This window comes from Pleurodeles waltl, chromosome 2_1, assembly GCF_031143425.1.
Source record: "Pleurodeles waltl isolate 20211129_DDA chromosome 2_1, aPleWal1.hap1.20221129, whole genome shotgun sequence".
Classification (NCBI taxonomy): Eukaryota; Metazoa; Chordata; class Amphibia; order Caudata; family Salamandridae; genus Pleurodeles; species Pleurodeles waltl.
Window position 1 is genome coordinate 457,028,951 of NC_090438.1, and position 16,781 is coordinate 457,045,731.

A 16,781-nucleotide genomic window follows, 5' to 3' on the forward strand; every position below is an offset into this window, starting at 1 on the left:
GATGCTGGTGGTCCTGTCAGTCTTTCATAACTTTGAAACATATTCATGATAGCGCCTCAACTGGGCTAATTCAACCCTTTATCAGGTGGGGGACCGAGAAGACTTTGACAGACAGATTGGGTCTTGTGTGTGTTTCGAATTGGCTTCAGGTATCCGGGAATCGAGATAACCGCTAATGGAGATAGGTTCCTTGAGTGGAAAGAGGACGGGGTCCTAGGCACATTGCAGGAGGGCACACAGAGGTGGTATGAACTCCCCCTACCAATTATGGGCAGGGCCTCTATCTTTAAAATGTTTACCTTACCCAAACTGTTTTATGTACTGCAGAATACCCCTTTTGAGGCGCCAGAAATATACTTTGACAAGCTACATAAAAAATGTCAACTGTTTTTCTGGGATGAAGGTACCCCAAGAATAGCCCTACAACCCCTTATCAATCAAATTACAATAGAGGCATCACCCTCCCTACCACTAGGGCATATCGTAGACATAACAGCTCCAGATCATTGTGGGTTAGTGGCAGGATGGTGGTATCTTATGGAGTTTTTACAATGTAGAAATGTGATTTTTCTGTCAATTTGTCCTCACACCACACTCACTACACAGTTTCTATTACTTTTTACAGTGAAACTGGCCTAAAAAAAACTCAAATTTGGGGGTGAACCAGATCTTTGTGGGTCTCTAATTGGAAAGTAATGCGATTGGCTGAACATTTTGAACTAAGTCTATTTTTCAGATTTTGCTCGATGCTGCACCTATCTCAAACACTGAGATACGTCACAGCAATTGATTTCTGTGTCTTCTGAAGACTGCTATATTTTTACCATTCTGTACTGTACTTTAAGATTTTAATAATTTTCACGATTTTTAAATTACTGATCCCAAACTCAGTTTTGAGTTAGTCTCCATTAATTTTTAAATGCTTTTTTGAATCTTATCTTTATGGACATATTGCCTCACACTCCCTGAACTCACATCTAGGCGCTATGACTAAGACACAGTGTCCACACATCCAAACACGTATATCACCTATCGATGGCAAAGGCATATTTTTCAGTAGTGCAGCATGGTGCTCGCCTCAAATCGCTTCACTGCCTCATCAGGTTTAGTACGCTCTATATAAATATAATTTACTATTTACTAATGAATTCCTGTGAAAGCCTGCCTTTCAAAGTGATTCACATCCTCTCCATGTCATCAATGAAATCATACAAACACAAATGATGGATAGAATGCACAGTCAATCAAACATTCACCCCCAGTCACGGATCTGAGTTTAATTCATCAATTCTTTTGCTCACCACGCCACCCCAGTTTGGACCCAGCCATACGTAAATCAGTCTTGACCATGGTCTCCATGGGAACAGCCCAGTCTGAACTGCCAGTCCAGGTCATCTCTGGACCGGAAACAAGCATCCTGGGACCGGTTTCAGGGTATCACCCATCATCAGCCAGGCTAGCTTTTACCCAGTGGCACAGTGAGCCCAGGACCCACATCTGGGCATACCCGGCGCACTTAGGGCAACAAAAGCAAACAAACACAAATGATGGACGGAATGCAGAACTAATCAAACATTCACCCCCAGTCACAGACCTGGGTTTAATGCATCAATTCTTTTGCTCACCAACCACTCCATTTTGGACCCAGCCATATTCAAATCAGCCTTGACCCTGTTCCCCATGGGAACAGTCCAGCCCGTAATGCCAGGCCTTGTCCTCCCTGGACCGGAAACAAGCATCCTGGGACCGGTTTCAGGGTATCACCCGTCATCAGCCAGGCTAGCTTGAATCCAGTAGCCTAGTGAGCATGGGACACACGTCTGGTTATACCCTGCGCACTTAGGCATACTACATATAGTCTGAAAGCACAATATGCGAAAACAAATATGCAAAAGTATCTTCTTCAGCATTACCCTTTGGATCTTAAGCATGATTTTTGAAAAAACACTGACCGAATCCCATTGTCCACGTGCTCCACCCAGCTGTCATGTCCTAGTAGCAGAGTCACTGTTGGGGTTCGAAAGCCATCATTGGAAATTTGTTCTTGCTTAGCTAAGCGCCGAGCTCCAAGTGTTGTTGCCACTGTCTCCCAGAGCTCTGGACCTGTAAGAAGCCCAGGACACACAATACATTAACATGGAACAGGTCAGGTTTGTGCCTGTTTGCACTTACAGATCACAACAGTAGAGTCCTACCCAAGTCCTTCCACATGGGAGCAGTGAAGCAGTCTTTACTGAGAAGCACGAGGTCTCCATGAAGCTGCCAAGAGTGGGGCAAATCCCTCTCCAGCTCACGTCCCCAGGCAATCCCATAACGCTCGACAAGGCTATGAAGTTTCTGACGCAAATTCTGCGCTGGTGACTGGACTCGAGCCCGCTTCGAAAATACAGGATTCTAAAAGGAAAAGAGGAGTGGAGTGAATGCTCTAATTGACATGCAACAGGCTAGTCAGACAGAAGCATTTCTTGTACTTAGCCCAAAAACTACTTGCAGGGCACTGGTCCTTGCATACTCCCTAGCAAATACTTAGAAAAAGTGGGGGACACTTTTGTATTGTAACATGTATTAGGATAACACTTTTGTTAAAATTTAACATTAATTAAAGATCTAAAAGAGTTCTTCTCTACCACCATCCCACCAGTGAAGGAACTTTTGTAGAACTGAGCGACAAATTGTTCATTTTAAAACTACACCATACCAGTAACAACTGTAATATTTGTGGCAAATGGACCATTTTAAAACATACCCAGACAGTAACATTGGTTAGAACCTGATAAGTTATAAATATTATTTCACAGAAATTTTGGGTGATCATAGGGAGGAGTGACCCATCCCCTATCCCACAAAAGTTCAAGACCATTAAAGGCAGATGGTGCATGTTTGTGATTCATTTGGTCAAAAGCATCAATAGGAAAAGAGGATGTCTGTTAAGGAAAAATTAGGATTACAGAAGACATTGTTTTCAAACTAAACTATTCCAAAAGAAATAGGGAGGGTTTCCCACAGTCTATATCCTTGTTGGGGCAAAACATCTATGTTTATGTTTGTTTTGGACCCATGAATTGCCTTCATTGGGGAGCTGTTTCCAGGCTGGTGGCTTTTACAAATCCTAAAGTAGGTGGAATACCATGTTAAAAAACGACAATGTTGTCTTTCTTTTAAAAGAAGAAGTGAAAAAACAACTGCAACTTTCCGTGATGACATATTTATTTAGCTGACTTAGCTTTCAAACAGAAGCAAAGCTAACAGTCAAAAATATAAGAACTGCATAAGCCTCTGATCTTTGTAATGTGAAGGATTGGCCGAAGACAAGTATAATTGCCTTGCAAAAAACCATTAGATCTATACAGCGAAAAGAGCACAAGATTATTCCGCTCAGCCAATGGTATTCATATTCACATGAGCAAATACATTCATCAGCCACTGTCTGAATGTCAGAGTCTTTTCATGGAGTATGCTGTTATGATGTTTCTCCGGTGTGCGACATACTGCATTTCGTTGATGCAGCAGATGAGTCCACACAAGGAGGAATTGTCATTTGACCTTATGTAACAAACAACAGAGAGAGAGTGTAGCTCTGTCCAGATACTGGTTCACCTGAGAGCAACTTTTTATTTGTAAAAGCCTGTGTACTTCAGCAGAAAGATTGTTACTGTTAGAAATGGGGGCTCTAGTTGGCAGAGGTATGCACCCTTGTTCAAGTAGGGACCACAATACTAGTCAGGGTAAGTCACACACAATCCAAATTATCCTGTGCCCACTCTACACTGTTTGTTATACCAGGTAGTCACTTTGACTTGCCTAGCCTTGTGTTCCTTTTCTTCTCTAATAGTAAATGTAATTATAGCTCCAAAGAGCTTCCATGAATGGTCAGAATATCTGTAGGATGAGGCTAAGGTTTGCGTTGTCTCCCAAGAGCAGTATTACAGAATCCAGCGCATTTTCCTTATTTGTGTTGGGCGCACCTTTCAAAAGGTGTGCCCAGAGCAAACAAGGAGAGTGCACTGTATTATATTGAATGCGCTGCCCCAACAACAGCCACAAACTTGTACTGCCTCCAGGGCAGCGCACTGAAGTAAAAAAAATGGAGGTGCTGCTTTAAAGCCTCTCTGTGTTTCCCTCTGCAGGTGGCTACACGCCTGCACTTTTAAGGGGGATTAGGGATACCCTTCCAGGTGAGTGCAGTGAGTGACTGCACCTGTCTGCAAAGGGATTTCTGGGGGGTCCACAAGACCCCCTTTTCACTCCTCCAGAGGGCTACGATCAGGGGGTGGACTAAACGTGAACCATCTTTTAGGTGGCTCACTGTCAGTGCACCTCCTGACAGTTTATTTGCCTCTGCTCCTGTGTCTATAATACTGTGCAGATGAGGAGGCAAAGGGATTCCCTCATTTGCATGGGTGCCATGCCCCCATGCAAATGAGGGAACACCCACTGGTGATAGCGCTATATATGCGCTAGCTCTATCTGCATTACAGAAAGGGCACTTTCCATAATACGGCCCCAGTTGTTCTAATACTGTGGCTACTCCGCTGTAAATTTGGGCTAGTAAGCATGGAGTGTGTGCAACTTGAGACCATTTCAGTGTATGCCTATTATTAGAAGGGTGCAGGCCGCTATGATTGATAGACCTCAAACTCTTGTACGACCATGTTAAAGTGGCCTCCATCTTTAGATGGAGAGCATTATGGTCACTGTCTGTCCTCTACAGCACTACCATGTCTTTCAGAAATAAGCCCAGTTGTAAGTCTAGCATTATATAATCAATTCCCCTAGACCCTTTGGCCCTTCTATAGGTAGGAGTTCCTTCTGCATCAGGGTATGGTTCTTCCATTGCATGCTTTAAGCAAATAGCTGTAACCATTAACTGGGTCGCTAGTTTTGACCATTTTTTGACAGGAAGGAGCTCTAACCTAGAGACTCCCATTTTTAGTCTTCGTCCTCAGTGAATGCATGAACCGAGCTATCTAGAGGTTATTACATAATATTAAATTCTTCTGCAACTATCAGTAATCTACTGACAGGGTTCCGTTTAATTACGGCCTCTAACTGACTAATAGTTGGAGACAAGATGTTTCTACCCCTTCTTCTGTTGCACAGATTTATAATAGTCAGTTTAGTCCCCCCCTGGTATTACACTCCAAACCTAGGATATCCGTGGAAGAGATGGTCATTCCCTTAATTCTAAGATGAAGTGACGATTTTAACCATATACAACGCCACCTACTGGCCTGCCCTTGGCATACTGAGCAGCATCAACAGCATAAGTTAGGAAGCTAGACCTAGAAATGATATTAGTACACCAAGTCTCCTGGAACAAACAAATGTGAAAACCATTGATAAATCCACCCCACTCAGGATCAATGATTTTGGATTTCAAACCTGCCACGTTCCATGATAATAAGTTCCATTTATTAGGTTCAACACTATTCGGTGTTGAGATGTCACCTATTGTGGAATTATTAGTGAGTCACCCCACAAAGTATGTGTCTTCTGTTAACCCTAGGGACTATGACTTGCCTCAATTTGTTTCTAGACTCGCCATCAGATTTCCTTGTTGTGGTGGGTTGTATTTCAAGCAGATCACAGTATTTGTGGAGGAAAGTGAACAAATATCCTGTGCCACTAAATCATCAATAAGGTTGTGGAATCCCAGGGCTATTTTGATGTAATTTGAGTTAAACTGTCGAAAAGAATGACAAATAGTTTTTAGGCTGAATGAATGAGGGTTCAGACCCAACCCATCCCCCATTTCCCTTATTCAGTGAATTACTTAATTCATTAGTGATGCATCATTCTTCTGAGCTCCTTTGGACAACTTGGCAACATTGTGCATAAACACCTAGTGATTAAAAGCAACTGGTCAGGTCAAATTTGTCTAAAAGCTGTGTTGTCTTGTGGCTAAGGATGATGACTTGCTTATTGCATGCATATTGGGCCAGGGAAATATTTCCAGAGCCAACCCAAAGCCACTGTCTTTCCGGAAAGGGTCGTAAACTGGATAATCTCCTGTATTGCCTTGTGAGTTACCCCTCTTGTGAAATGGATTGATTCTCTGTCACCAGTGTGATTCAGTGTCGGGCATGCACACATTCTTAGTAAGGAACTGTGGCCTCCCCAGAGGGATTTGGTTTCTAGTTGAATCAGAATTACCATCTTTTATGTCGTCAGATTAGATGGCCATATTGTAGTGTGGTCATCGTGGAGCGTTTAAATCGTGATTTAAAGCAATCCTTAACGGCTAGGGTTATAGGTACGGGTCGTGGTTGGCTAGCCCACCTATATGGAGTACAGAGAGCACTTAATAACTTGCCTAGAAGGTCACTGGGGGGTCGTACTTCATATGAGTGCCTGTTTGGAACACAAATGTATGTTCCTGATCTAGATGGTCCTGGTGTGGAGGCGGCAGATACGCCCTTTGACATAAATGATCGTGTCACTGTTTTGCAGGATTTACAACAATTCCGTGAAGATAACTCTTCTGCCAGTGCTGCCTCCTCAGGAATTAAGGATGAGCCAGTAACAACTACTGGTTGGATACCCAGGATTGGGGATCTAGTGCGTGAAAAGGTCGCAGTTAAAAAAGAATTTGGTCCTTCTTATCGAGCACCTGTCCCTGTGTTGGGGGTAAGCGGCACGAGAACTGTGATTTTACCGCCGCTGCGAGGGGCCAAAGGAAATCGCTTTGTTTCCATTGATAATGTCAAGTTACAACATGTGGCCGATTCTGAACAGCAGTCCACTACTGGGGAAGAAGTCCCGCTGCAGGTGATTTTCACCTACACTGTTTCCTCTCCGAGCTTGGGGGGGGGTGGATGATGATCTTGCGATTGTTCCACCGACGACGATTAATATGGAATCTTTTGATCAACTTGCTGTACGTTCTACTGATGTTTCTGAACATGTGGTTTATAGCGTGCCAAGGCGAGAGCCTCCATCTGCTTCTTTGTTCACAGTTGCACCTTTTGCTAGAACTGCCTCTGGCTGCTTCAACAACGCTGATGCTGATGTGTCCGGCTCCTCGTCCTCGATGTCTTCTGTCCACGGTCCACGTCGGATGCTGGATTGGCTTAAACGCACATATTTTGTTTTTCCTTGGAACTATTTGTGGCTGTTTTTGGCTGTGATGACTCTTTTATTATGGTTGGGATTTGTGGTTACTTTTTTTCTGATAATACATGGTCATTTTCTTCCTGATCGATCTGACATTGAGCACGTGGAGACTGTGTTAAAACCGCATTTTTCTTCTCATATGGTTCGAAGAGACTTGTCCACAGTAAACATTTCTGCTATACCAATTCCGGATGGGATTGTGTGGGATAAAGTAATGTTTGATATATACGGTCCCACTGAATTGATTCAAATACCGTATGTCCTCAAATTATCAATGAATGATATTGTTATACCTGGCATTGTTTCTGATGATTGGGATGTGAAGACAGTAGATTCTATGCTAACGGATTTGCAATATTATACTGTCTATGACGATGAAGATGCTTACCAATTTAGAGATAATCATGGTGACATGTTTTGCTACAACTATTATGGACACCACTTTATTCATAAAGCTAGTAGCCCTAAGTCCATATTTAATTATGTGCAATGGGAACATTGCTCGACTCCTCCACAAGGGAGTTCGAAAACGTATTATGATAAATTTGCATATTTTTCTGGGCATGATCAACGAAATGCTAAGTCTTACTATTTTAAAGTTGCCCCGTATTCCAATAAGCAAATGTTATTGACCGATACTAAATTACTGTATTCAAATTTGTTTGTATCTAAACTTTCGGTCGAGGGGTATGAATACTGGTTTAAAACTGTTGATTTGAAAAGTGTTTGGGGTTCAAAAAATTGGCAAATTCGAGGCAGGGACACGTTATTTAGGGCATGTATTATCCCTGTGCAGATGATTTTCCTCAATGACACAGTACAACAGACTAGCTGTTTGGGCTTAGCGACAATTAGAGAGTTGACTTTGCCTAGTATACCTGTCCCTTCTAAATTGAGAGATTGGCAGCATTATGTGAATGCTACCTTTAGTGAATTTACACATTGGGTCCAGAATGGTACGCTTAACATTTCATCGTTACATCCAGGCGGGTGGTTATTATGGCCTGTAGACACTAATGTGTGTCATCAACGTTTTGTCACTTCTTCAGGGGGGTTCAGGACTAGTAGGGCAGACCCTCGTTACATTTCACCAGAACATGCTGATATTATAACTACATACAGTGTGGGGAAGCTTTGTCAGCAATGGTTGAAGTCATCCACGCTGGATGCAGTTAAGTCACATCTCACGTTACTGTCTAATGATACTGATTTACAAGATTTTTTGTCGGGTCCCAAAGTACCACGGAAGAAAAGGTTCTTATACGAAGTTTATAATGAGATTTGGAAGCTTTCACAACAAGAGGCTGCAGCCCGGTTGAGGCAGATTGATCAGGAAAACCTGATGCAGACTTTGTCTGTTGTTGATAATGGCATGCATACCCTTTCTGACCGTGTTTACACGATTGACAGCATTGTTTCCTCTGCCATTGACATTATTAAATCGGACATGTCTTCTTTATATCATGGGCAGAGTCAGATGCGGTCCATCATGCAGCTGGGTTGGACTCTTCAGACCTTGAAGGCGGGTCGCGTTCCATGGCAGCAGGTTCGTGGCAGAGAGATCTTTATCTCTTTTAATTGACTCGTCAGCAACAACTGATGGCTAAAAAGGAAGCGACATATGTTATGTTGAATATTGAGAAATTAGAGAAACTGCCTTTCACAGTAGCTGAGATTCCGTCAGCTGAGTGGTTGATTCATGGGGTTATTAATTCGCCTATCTCCACTTTGCAATTTACTTCGTGTTTGAAGCACATTCCGGTGGGTAGATATGAACTATTGGGAGACAGTTACATACACGAGGTGTGGGAGCTTCCCTTTCAGTACAGATGTGTTAATGGTTTGAGGGAGGTTTTTCTTAGCGGCAGCGAATGCGAAGCTTCTGTCAGCCATTCAATGGTTTGTAAACAGCTGTCCTTGCACGGGGCGTGTAACGCTTCGATTGCTAACTTAGCTTGTTATCTGAAGGGAGTTCCAGTCCCAGTTATTAAAAACACTTTCCAGGTGCTTTCTAACCGCAGTCACGTTGTTCTTAACTGCCAACGTTGCTGTGGCATGCGTGCCGGAATAGTTTACATCGTCGTTGTCAACAAGGCAGTTACGTGCTGCGGGAATGTGTTGTTTCCCCCCACTCAAATTAGGGAGGTAGCAGACATCTGGCCTCATATTGCTACTTCCAAGATTGATTTCGACAAGTTGAGTCGGCTAAAAGCTTTATTGTTTCAAAAGCATCTGGCCCTTACATCTGCTAGCGAGACCTACGCACTTCAAGTGGCAAGGTCATCGGCGGAGATACAGTCCCTTTTGAATACTAACTTTCCAAGTCACTTCGGTGAACTTGTGGGACGTATATTTAATGCATCCAGCACTGCTGGTATTGCACATTTTTTCAAAGCCGTTGGTGTTGGTTTTACTCACACCTTCTCTTCCATATTCGGTTTGATACCTTCAGCTATATATTCTATTTTCGGAAGCATTTTTGGGGGTTTCCCGATTACTTTGGCTTTATTGGCTGGAGTTTTGCTGTTGTTGCTATTTTTTCGCAATGGCTGTCCCGTCACAACGAGATCCTGTATTACTGCTCCCGTCAGCGCAGCTGTGTCGTGAACGCATGATGCAGCATTTTGGAGCAACACTCCTGGGACATTTGGAGTGTGACTGGTCTCTGTCATTTAGACCGGTTTTGGATTGTGTGCAACCCGTGTTTCGATGCCTTTGGTGCTCGTTTGAACATGCACTGGCTCTCTGTCTCTCACTGCAGCGCTCTCCAATGGTCGATACTGATCTGTTGATGTTCCCGATTAGGGCTCATTCCCAGACTTGTGCACTACGGATGCGCTTGCTTCGTGAGGCGGTTTATGAGATTCCCTTCCTGGAGGAAGATGGTATTGTCTCTTTCATAGGCCCTGCACGGGGTGCCGCCCTGAATGGTTTTGGGGCTTTGGACCACACCTGCTCCATGGTACTTTGTGGCGTGGATCTTCCGGTATTAACATATATCGAAGTGGAGGAACTCCTGCGTTCTGTTGCTTCTGTTTGACGATTGGATTTTTTTTTTCCTTTTACGAAATTGACACAATATTGAATTTGGTTTTATGGTCACATGTTTCCTAAATTTATGACTTTGTTGTCTTCTCACCTTGTCGAAATATATGATTTTATATATTGTTTATTTCTGGGGCATCCTTTTATATTATTAGAACCACTTGCTACCGACAAGGGGAGGGTGTAGTGTGGTCAGTTTTACGTATTCGTTGCGCTTTAGCTTCAGGCTTTAGGCCTTTGTGCACTTTGCCCTGAATATATTTTATTCATTTGCTGACAGCTTAGAGCCTCTGTGCACTTTGCTCTACATGCTTTTTATTAGGCTTCGTACTGTTATTTTTCGAATAGCCAGTTCTACGGTGTTGTTTTGTTATTCATTTCACACTGTTTTGCCTACTTCAGCACTGGAGTTCTCCATAACATTTACTCTGTGCTTCAGTCAAGGATACAGTCTGGTACATTGCCGATAGACGTGGTAGGAGTTTAGACTTGGCATTCCTGCGTAGGGACATTTTGTGATCACGATGACATGTTAGTTATAAAATCACTTCCTTGTCCCAATACACGCAAGAGGGAGATTCCGACCAGGGAACCACAACTAGACGCTGACTGCCTCGTTGCAGATGCTGAACCAAGATCACAGGTCTTTGCTCAGGTATGAGGTCTGATGTCTCCACAGTGATTCTGACAGGCAAGCTAGAAGCTTAACATGCTGTGCTCTAAATAGAACAAGCAGAGGGAGAGTAGAAACTGTTAGACAATATGATAGCTTTGTTCTTATGTTTTACTCTCCTGGTGACTATTTCAATCCTACTGTGTTGTATCGTTCTGGTTATTGCGGCTCACGCCTTAATATCTAAAATACAGTCGTTTTATTAAAAATATATAAAACTTATACTGTCTTTGTCATTTGTATATGAGATCCTGTTGGAAATAAGAGAGTTGGTTTGGATCTGAGTGACCACGACTTCCCAGAGAAGTTCCAAAGATGTCATGCGCTCGGCTGCCAAATCATTCCTTCCTCATGGGAAAAATGAGGCACTGCTAGTTAGTCGGAGCAAAAAACTGATTTAGGGTGACAGAGTTCTTTACACGTGGGTCAGACTCAGTCCCCCACACCGTTATCGATCCTGCCGCCTAGAAATCCAGTAGTCTCATTTAGAATAATGAGAGCCCACGCGACAATATCTACACATTTCTTTGTGCTAATTGATACTTGGGTGAATGGTATTTGCATGTTAACTGTCACAGATAGACCCATTATTTGCTCCTTGAGGACACACCCCATTAAAATCAGTCCAGCAGGGATAGTTGATGTTTTGTTGTCTCCTGTTGGTAATACTTGACTTTGTCTATCAGCAGTTTCTTTTATGTTCATTTCTTTAGCAGGCCCATCAGTCGGCAAAAGAGATTCAACTCTGTTATTGATGGGTACTGTCATTGTATGGATAGCCGGGGAAAGAAAATTTGGTGTTTCAGGGGGGCACGGCACTTGTGCCACAGTGGTGTATTTAAATATTGGAGCAATTATCTGATTCCTCTGTGTTCTGTTTGTATTCTGTTTGTTCTTAATGAATAGACTAGCTGAAGGCTAATTACTAACTGATAGGGATGTAGAATTGAGGGGATTCAGTATGGTTTCAATTTCTTCAATTAAAACATCAATCTCACTTAAAGTACATGACTCAAAGGTCCCCGGCTCCCAAATTGCATTTGTTTGGCATTGAGGCTCCACAGGGGTCATCTGCAGCCATAGCCTTCAATTACAGAGCTGGATTTAATGAATCAATATACAAAAAGAAGTGATTGTATATTTAAAATACTCACCTCTATGCCCTCATTTAGGGGTCCAAAATGCAGGCACAAGAGCGGTCTGAAATGCAGGCACAAGAGTGGGGGGGCACAGTCCGGTCTCTGGCAGGCGCAGGCTGGCCTGCTCTTGTTCGTGGGCTATGAGTGCCGTTTTATGCACCTGGGGCTGATCCCCTGCCTCCTGGCAGAAAAATGATCCTGGGCAATGGGTCCCATAGCCAAAGGCAAGTCTAAGCATCAAGCGCCATGTGCTAGAGTGCAGTTTTATATGTCCAGTACTGATCCTCTGCCTCCTTGCAAGAGCAGAATCTTGGGCAATGAGTCCCCCAGGCAAAGGCAAGTATAGGCATCATGCAAGCAGGCTATGAGTGCAGTTGTAGGTGCCTGGCTTATGCCCAGAACCTGAGAAGCAAAGACAGATCTAGGCGTCCCGCACTGTGGGCTATGACTGCAGTTTTGTACACCCGATGCTGACCCTCCCCGTCCTCCACCCCCTCCCCGCCCACCCCACCTCCTGGCAGGAGCAGAATAATGGACAATGAAGCTCCCCAGATGAAGGCAGGTCTAGGAATCAATATAACTTTAACAGTGGATTGTAATCACACTGGGTTACAGGCTATAGAAAGGTAATTTGTTACATGAAATCTCACAGATTACAGTTGCAGGCAAGGGTTTTTGGTGTTGTTAGTCTCCAGTGACAAACCCTCAAGGGTGTGAGAGGGTAGAAGAATTACATTGTGATAAAACTTGTTAGGCCCTTTCAAGAGGTGTTTATTGTTTTGTCAACTAAAAATTTGTATATTTTTGTAATTTTATAAGTGTAATCATGATGTTTGTTGCTAGCTTATGTGTACTTCAGAATTTCACCACATTCTAGAGGAGATAAATCTAATGGCCCTGGGTGAAATTTTAACCTGTGGACATGTTTTGACTAAACTCATCTGATGGAATGCAGGTTATTCATAATACCGTTGACGTACTGACTGGCTGCCAGATAAAATGCTGTTCGTACTCGATAATTGATTGACATACCACAGGAAGATTACAGGGTGATCCATTGGTGATGTTAATATTGCTCTAAACCATATTAGCCTTGAAGGTGGTCCATAATGAAATGAAACATTCATTGCATCTGACTGGTTTTAGGAAGGATACCGAATAAAGTATGGCTTATGCAAGCATTACACACTTTGAGAGGACATTATAGTTACCTGAATTTTATTTAAAAAAAAAAAAATATATATATATATATATATATATATATATATATATATATATATATAGATAGACAGATAGATAGATAGATATATAATAAATATTATAGTTAGGGCCATGTTTCCATAGAAAAACACAGCACAGATAGTGGCGTCCTTGCATAATCCAGTCTACCCCGGTTCAGGGGCCCTCAGTTCCTGCTCTGGAGCAAAACTGGACAACGAAAAGAGGAGTGACCACTTCCCTGTCCATCACCATCCCAGGGGTGGTGCTCAGAGCTCCTCCAGTGTCTCCTTCGGTTTTGCCATCTTGGCATAAGTTGGCAGGGCACTCTGGGAGCATCTGATTGGCCAGTGCCAGCAGGTGACGTCTGAGCCCTCCCCTAATAGGTGCTTACCTGTGTAGCTGACCAATCCCCATTTCAAGGCTATTAAGGGTCTCTCTCTTGGGTGGTTCTTCAGATTCGGATTGCAAGACTCCAGAAGTAATCCTCTGCATCCTTTACTTACCTTCTTACCGAAGAAACTGCATCTGGACCCTCTAGGAACTCTGCAAACTGAAACAAAGAAGCAAAGGAGACTTCTGCAATATTGTATCTTCAGCTCCTGCCAGCAACTGCAACTATTTCCAGGTCGTGCATCCTCCGAGGGCTGCCTGTCTTCAGCCTGCTGCAGAAGAATGGAGGAATCTCCCTTGAAGTGAAAGAGTCACTTTCCTGCTTCAGCAGGCACCCCTCTGCAGCGACGACCGGTGGCTTGGGTCCCCTCTACTGGCCAAATGTGTGGATCAAGCGTCACTGCTGGTGGGCTGAAGTGGTCCCGACGGTCCTGACGTCCTACTGTCCAACTTTGGTGGAGGTAAGGGCTTACCTTCCACCCAAGACAGTACCGACGTGCACCGCATGTTTTGCAGATGCCAAGGCTTGTTGGCATCCTTCCATGAAGTTCTTTGTGCACCGTGCAGCTCCGGCCACCAGCACTCCTTTCTGCGACACACAGCTTCTTGAGTGGTTCTCCGGCGGCGTGGGATCCCTTTGTGTAGAGCTGCGTGGGCCTCTTTGTGTCCCCATGCTGTGCGACTCATGTGTGCGCTGCCTGGTCTTCTGAGGACTCTCTAAGTTGCTGAGAGCCCCCTCTGACTCCCCCTCCTGGGTAAAGTCCGCCAGGTCCCTCCTGGTCCTGGGCAGTGTCATCTCCTCTAACCGCGAGCATTGGATGTACCAAAGGCTTCTTGGCAGAATCCAGCAACGCAAACCAGACTGCAATCATCCATCCAGTGTGGGACTCATCTGCACCAACTAGGAACCGCATCCGTCTTCTTGGGAACAGTACTGACTGTTGTTCTTCACTGGTAGTTCTTCTTTTGCACCTTCATCCGGGTTATAAGGGACTCCTGTTCTCCCTGGACTTGGTCCCCTTCTTCCACAGGTCTTCAGGTCCAGGAATCCATCGTTGATGGTTTGCAGTCTCTTCTGGTTCTTGCATAATCTTCTGTCTTGTGTTCTTGTGTGTTCTAGAAAGGTTACTGTGATTTACTCCTGCTTTCCTGGGCTCTGGGGTGGGTTCTAGTACTTACCTTTGGTGTTATCTAATACTCCCAGCGCTCCTCTACACACAACACTTGCCTAGGTGGGAAACCGACAATCGCATTCTATTTTTTTAGTATATGGTTTGTGTTACCCGTACTATTTTTAACTATTGTGATTTTCACTATTTGCACTGTTTCCTACCTGTTTTACAGCTATTTCTGTATACTAGTGTATATACTTTGTGTATTACTTACCTTCTAAGGGAGTATAGACTCCCTTTTTTTGGTATTTGTGTCGCCAAAATAAAGTATCTTTATTTTTATAACACTGAGTATTTTCTTTCATGTGTGTGAGTACTGTGTGACTACAGTGGTATTGCATGAGCTTTGTATGTCTCCTAGTTAGGCCTTGGCTGCTCATCCACACCACCCCTAGAAAGCCTGGCTTCTAGACACTGACTACATTTCACTAATAAGGGATAACTGGACCTGGTATAAGGTGTAAGTACCTTTGGTACCCACTACAAACCAAGCCAGCCTCCTACATTTGTGGTGCAGCGGTGGGATTAGTACTTGCAATTGCCTTATCACTCTGTCACCGAAGCTTTCCACAAGACAGAATACTCTGTACCTAGAGCTATACATATATGCCTAGTTAAAGTGGTCTAGTCTTTTGCTTTCCTTTCCAAGAGACTAGAAGTTAGGTAGAGTAGGTTTATCACTTACATCACACTAACACTCACACTACATCATGTCTACTGTTGGGTCTAGCTTTGAGGTCATGGGCACTCCCTATGAGGGCATGACCTTCAAAGAACTGAAGGGGTTTTGCTCAGAGAGAAGATTATATGTAGGGAAGAATCCTAACAAATATTTTCTTCTAAGCCTCCTTCTTCAGGATGACCAGGAACATACTGGTAACAAGGAGGAGGAGGGGGAGGAAGGTTCCACACCCTTAGAGTCAGAGGAGCAACCTTTGGATTCAGGGAAGGGCTCTCCCTCCTAGCAAACCTACTAGTGTAGCTGGCAGTGGGAGGGGTAGTCACTCAGGGAGAACTCTCCTCACACCTAGAGGTCAGGTCACTAAAGTTAGCAACGTTAGAGAAAGATCTACCTCTGCCCTTTCCCATATCACCTCAGTTTCTGAGGGATCCCATGGTTCAACTCCAGGTGATGACTCCATAGACAGGGAGGCTCAGGAAACTGAGACTGGAGGAGGTCAGGCTGAGGCTGCAGCAGCAACAGCTAGCCCTAGATAGGGGGGCATTGGCTGTGGAAAGGAAAAGGCAGGGGTGGGGTTAGTCCCCCATGGTCGCAGCAGCAGTTTCTGCAGTTATGGGGTCAGGGAGGACACCATTGACTCTAGAAACATACTTAAAATTGTTCCCCCATTCAAGGTGTGCAATGATATTCAAAAGTGGTTTGCTGCACCTGAGATGGCCTGTAAAGTTCAGAGCGTCCCTCATAGGCAGTGGGCTGCTATTCTCTGGTTGTCCTTCTCTGATAAGGGGATGGACAGACTCCTCACTATCAGGGAGGAGGACTCAGACAATTATAGTGTCCTTAAAAATGCACTCACAGATGGTTTTGGGCTCACCACAGAGCAGTACAGAATAAAGTTCAGAGAAACCAAAAAGGAATCCTCACAGGATTGGGTTGACTTTGTGGACTGTTCTGTCAAAGCTTTAGAAGGCTTGTTACATGGCAGTAAAGTACATGACTATGCAGGCTTGGATAATCTTCTATTGAGACAGCGTATTTTGAATAACTGTGTGTCTGATTTGTTCCACCAATACTTGGAACACTCAGATCTGACCTATCCCCAAGAATTATGAAATAAGGCAGACAAATTGGTCAGAACAAGGGTGAGCAGAAAAGCTCATACAGGGGGTGACAAAGAAAAGAAGAAAGAAGGTGAAAAGTCTCAGGACAAGGGTGGCGACAAATATAAAAGTAAAAGACTCCTCATCAGGTCCACAACACTTCTCTGGGGGTGGGGTAAAACTTCTTCCGCTTCCTCTTCTGCGCACAATAAAAAGCCTTGGTGCTATGTGAGCAGAGGTAAAGGC

General features: G+C 43.9%; 1 protein-coding gene across 2 annotated transcripts in view; it reads right to left on the reverse strand.

The window, feature by feature from the left end:
• Positions 1–16,781, reverse strand: part of TRMT12 (tRNA methyltransferase 12 homolog) — a 200,304-nt gene that overhangs the window by 131,064 nt on the left and 52,459 nt on the right. For both annotated transcript variants that reach the window (XM_069213269.1, XM_069213260.1), the window contains 2 exons: positions 2,196–2,394; positions 1,953–2,103 (listed from right to left, as the gene is read on the reverse strand). In XM_069213269.1, coding sequence (XP_069069370.1) covers positions 1,953–2,103; positions 2,196–2,394 — 350 coding nt within the window. The remainder of the gene's footprint in view (positions 1–1,952; positions 2,104–2,195; positions 2,395–16,781) is intronic.